The sequence below is a fragment of the Cyclopterus lumpus genome, chromosome 17, assembly GCF_009769545.1.
Source record: "Cyclopterus lumpus isolate fCycLum1 chromosome 17, fCycLum1.pri, whole genome shotgun sequence".
NCBI lineage: Eukaryota > Metazoa > Chordata > Actinopteri > Perciformes > Cyclopteridae > Cyclopterus > Cyclopterus lumpus.
Window position 1 is genome coordinate 6,999,152 of NC_046982.1, and position 4,825 is coordinate 7,003,976.

A 4,825-nucleotide genomic window follows, 5' to 3' on the forward strand; every position below is an offset into this window, starting at 1 on the left:
ATGTGTTTTGTATGAAAACATCTTCTTTGTAAAATATTAGCTCTCAAATAAATGTAGTGAGAATAAGTTCAAAGCTTTTGTAAATATTGTGCTCACCCCAGCTGGTTTTTCACAGCTCTGATAGGACTAAGATGCTGAGGCTGACTGAGTCACGGTGCGGTCGCACTTTGTGCAACAGTGTAACTGTTTGCAGAGCAAGCACATCTCAGGACTCCTCCCCCTGTGCAGGCAGTTTAATTCCCGTGAGTTGATGCCCCGGCTAGTAACTTAATAAAGCTGCTGGATGCAATCCCAGGGCACAATGTGTGGATCATGTTTGTCTGACAGACCTGCTCTCTGCTCCGCTTCTGCTCTCCCACAGCCTGCTGCTTTCCTGTAAGTACCACTGGGTCACACAGCCATTTCAACTTTTAGATGTGATCAAGGGAGCGATGCCTCTGCTGGTTGAATAACTCACCGGGACTTATGAATGAAAACACATCACACACAACGGGGACAGAGAGAGGGAGAACACGTTATTGCGTTTGGTAAGTTTGAGCTTTTTGACCGAGGAGAAGTGATCAGTTTTGAAGACTGACGTTATCAGTGTTGCCTTGGATCTTTTGCCGACACTTCAGTTTCAACATTGTTGTGGATGCACAGTAACAGATTATGATGATTGTACTCTGTGACATTAACAGTCAAAGTTAAAGGAGTGACAGCAATTAAGCATTGTATGCTTTGACAGTAAGTGTGATAATTTGCCCCTGTACACAATGTTTAAAGAATGCTCTGTATGGCATTGTGTGATGGAAAGTCACTGGCTTAAATCCCAAGTGGAGTTATAAATGTTATGCCCGGAGGCAGCCGTGCTGATAGGGTTCAGTACATTTCCATCCACATGCACACACCAGGAATACATAAGTAGGCTAATCATTTTGCTCATTATTCTTTTTGCCAGGAGGTTCCTTTCTCGGTCTAACTGTCAGAGCATAATGGTGGCATTTAAAGGGGTCTGGACCAAGGACTTCTGGAGGGCTGTGTCTGGAGAATACCTGGCCACTCTCATCTTTGTCCTTCTCGGTCTGGGCTCCACCATCAACTGGGCTGCAGGCGAGGAGACGCCTCGCCCAGCTGACCTCGTCCTTATCTCCCTGTGCTTTGGGCTGAGCATCGCCACCATGGTGCAGTGTTTTGGCCATATCAGCGGTGGACACATTAACCCCGCGGTCACTGCAGCTATGGTTGTAACTAGAAAGCTGAGCCTGGCTAAGGCCGTGTTCTATGTGGTGGCTCAGTGCCTGGGAGCTATAACAGGAGCCATGATCCTCTACCTCGTCACACCTGCTGCTGTCAGAGGGTCCTTCGGCGTGACCACGGTAGGAATCTCACCACAGACAGTCTTCCTTGTGTCTATCGCAAGTCTTCTTAATATCAGAGAAATTCTTGTGTTTCCAAGGTGAACCCCAACATCTCTGTGGGATACGGGCTTCTCGTGGAGCTCCTTATCACCTTCGAACTGGTCTTCACCATCTTCGCCACCTGTGATCCCAAACGCACGGACCTAGGAGGCTCTGCCAGCCTCTCAATTGGCTTTGCTGTAGCTATTGGTCACTTATTTGCAGTAAGTACCATCCATTGAGTTAGTTTAGAGATTGATATGAAATTACAGTTGGGGTTTAGATAGCTAAGCGAATATTTACAGAAGCGATTCGCAAATAATTGTCATGCTTGTCTCTAGCAAGATGGCGGCCAACTGGGTCATATAGAAACATTACATTACATGTCATTTAGCTGACGCTTTTATCCAAAGCGACTTACAATAAGTGCATTAAACCATGAGTCCAAACTCAGAACAACAAGAATTGAAAAAGTACAATTTCTTCAATAAAGTTAAACTATAAAGTGCTATCAGTAAGTACCATTTAAGTGCTACTAAAGTGTTAAACTACAAAGTGCTATCAGTAAGAGCCATTTAAGTGCTACTAAAGTTCTACTACGGCGCTACCTTCCCTATTCAAGGTATAGTCGAAACAATTAACTATTTACAGCAAATATATATTCAAACAATTAAATAAAAACCTAACTACAATACATCAATCTTAACAACTTTCCGCAACACAATCTACCCATAAGCTAAACCCTGATTGAAAGATTCATCTCATCACTGAATGAGATTCAACACACCGGATTAAAGAACCGCAGAGCAAGACGCGCTCCAAGTGCACTGAAAGCTGGAGCCCTGATGCATCTTGAGAAAGACCAGGTGCATCAAAGCGTCTTCTGCGTGTGATATTGCACGCTTTCTCACTGAATCACACCCACATGCACATCTTTATTGGAGGCTGCCATCGCATAGCAACCAATCTCCCGGGGGCTCCCTGAACCCTGCAGAGCAAATGAATGCACAGGGAAATAGATGTTATCTCTCGCACTGCTCCACGGATTTCTCCCTTTGGTCTCCTCAGCAAATGCGTATACATCAGGACTTGCATTAAATCTATTTTTTAGTACACGACATGTTCTGTAAGTCAAAGTAAGACATGCATTATACCTGAAGACATATATCTGATGATGATGTGATGTATTAACTGAAAACATCGCTGTTATGTGTCCTCTGTAGATCCCTTACACAGGAGCCAGCATGAACCCTGCTCGATCCTTTGCGCCTGCTCTGGTCACACTTAACTTTGAGAACCACTGGGTAAGAGATACTTAAAGTAATAGGAGGATCTTGCTTTGAGGAGTTTGCATGGCTATAATGTCACCCAGCTATAGTGGCTGGCCCAGTTTGACTGGCCATTTCTGTATGACTTGTGATTTAGCACTCTGGCACTGGTTCAAATGTTATACCATGGTATACCGCATCCAAATGCCCTGAAATCATTTGCAGTAGCTGATGATAACGTCCTGAAGGGGGCGAGTGTCTACCGTGTTGAAACTCGGTAAGGTCACATTTTCAGCACCATTGCCAGAACAGTAAAAACAGCTGTCACCTAAAAATACAATCAAAGAACGGTCTTTCGCTTGTATCAGGGAAAAATCTGGAGATGGGGTTCAAAATTGTACATGTGAGCCTTGGATTGTTTGATTCCGTCCGACAACAAGAGAAGTGGCAAGAATCCCACATTTACAGCATTTTATCCTCCAGCTACATAATGAGATGTCACTGAAAGAGGTGCAAAATAGCATTAGCACTGATTTTTTTCTATCCTGGCAATTATTTCCACTGAGCTATTTGCAGACAGTATGGTGTCAATGTGTGTGTGTGTGTGTGTGTGTGTGTGTGTGTGTGTGTGTGTGTGTGTGTGTGTGTGTGTGTGTCGTATGCTTGGGTATAACACTGTCAGTAGCTGTCACTGATATCATATTCACAAGTGTGCTCTCTTGGAGGCAAATGCTGGATCCCGCAGACAATGATCTACCTGCCTCTGATTAGGCTTGACCCTTTTTAGAGATCTGTAGCCGAACCCAGCAGGGCAGTTTGACAGTTTCGGTAGAGATGCCAGTGCTGCGTGTTGTGGAAAGTGAGAAAACATCTCCCACGAGTCACCAGCCAGCTAATCAAGGTGTTTTGTTTGGCTCTTCGCGGTAGGTGTACTGGGTGGGACCCATGCTGGGGGCCATCCTCGCTGCTAGCCTGTATGAGTACCTGTACTGCCCTGACCCTGAGATGAAGAAGCGGCTGCAGCAGGTCTTCCAGAAGGGCTCGTCAGGGAAATACCGGGAGGTGGAGACAGAGGACAATGCCATCAAGCCGGGATTCATCCACTGCATCGATCTGGAGAAGGCCGAGAAAAAGGATCCTTTCAAGGACTCGACGGGAGAAGTGCTGTCTTCAGTATGACTATCACGTGCACTAGAAATTGAGACCAATCTGTAGAGCAGAATGACAATCTGACTTCGCCGCCCCCCCCCCCCCCCCCCCCCCCCCAAACGCAGAATAGGATTTCTGTCCACGAGGCATCACAGCAAGGCAGAATTACTCTCATTGTCATGAAGCTAATATGATGTTACGGCTCAATCCCATAACCTGTTCAATACTCCTCCCGGGGCCCTCCCTTTTTTTCCAGCAGCAGCAGTGTTGGCATGGGGCGCACGCTGCAGAGCGACTGCACATTGTGTTAGGGAAATATGTGTGGGGTCAAGAAATGGTGTGGGGGGGGGGGGGGGGGGGGGGGGGCATCACGCTGAATTGGAGAAATGAAGAGGAAAAAGCAGGCTTGTTATTTTTGGATTACTGTCACTGCATGTGTAATGACAGGAGAGAATTTCCTTCATTAAGCACATTAAGGTCCCAAGCAATGTAAGTTCAGCTCTGACAAGCGTTATCACCAGAGTTGTGTTACAGTGCTCTCAATTTCTAGTGCATTGGTCAGGGAAACAACCGGTTCATGGACACGGAGACACTCGGTCTCTGTGAAAGTCTCTCCACTACTTGGTTGTTTGTTGATGTATGCCTAATACCACAAAACTATTTTATTTTTTCTAAATAGTAAACATTGTCATATTTAGCTGTTTCTATTTTATACATCTAGATTTAGATCCTGTAACACATTTTGTATGCCTTCGTATGATTTGCTGTATTTTCATGTTTTGTCTTAAATTTAGCATTTTTGCTCAGTTCTTGTGTTACGCTCACAAAATGCAAGCACTCAGATAATGTAAACGATATTAACTGGTTATAAAAAAATAAAAGGTTTTCTAAGTCATTATCGATGCTTTATTTTTGGCTTATGGGAATGTTTAGAAACATGCGATCATGATTGGTGCAACACAACGTTATGAAATTCTGAGTAAATTGTGACGATGAGGGTGTTCTCTTGCCTCACTTGTTTATGGTGGT

The 4,825-nt window shown here is 44.8% G+C and overlaps 1 protein-coding gene across 1 annotated transcript; it reads left to right on the plus strand.

Annotated features, from left to right (window-relative positions):
* The first annotated feature begins 295 nt into the window (after positions 1-295).
* On the plus strand, positions 296-3,826 carry aqp4 (aquaporin 4). The gene is made up of 5 exons (XM_034555712.1): positions 296-375; positions 941-1,358; positions 1,439-1,603; positions 2,603-2,683; positions 3,575-3,826. The coding sequence occupies exons 1-5, from the start codon at positions 302-304 to the stop codon at positions 3,824-3,826; spliced, it is 990 nt and encodes a 329-aa protein (XP_034411603.1). The 5' UTR covers positions 296-301.
* Positions 3,827-4,825: the final 999 nt, after the last annotated feature.

Coding starts and splice junctions, on each gene's coding strand:
- aqp4 (XM_034555712.1), top strand. CDS start 302: ATGTGTGGATCATGTTTGTCTGACAGACCTGCTCTCTGCTCCGCTTCT. Junction 376..940: donor CCACAGCCTGCTGCTTTCCT/GTAAGTACCACT, acceptor TCTTTTTGCCAG/GAGGTTCCTTTCTCGGTCTA. Junction 1,359..1,438: donor GGTCCTTCGGCGTGACCACG/GTAGGAATCTCA, acceptor TGTGTTTCCAAG/GTGAACCCCAACATCTCTGT.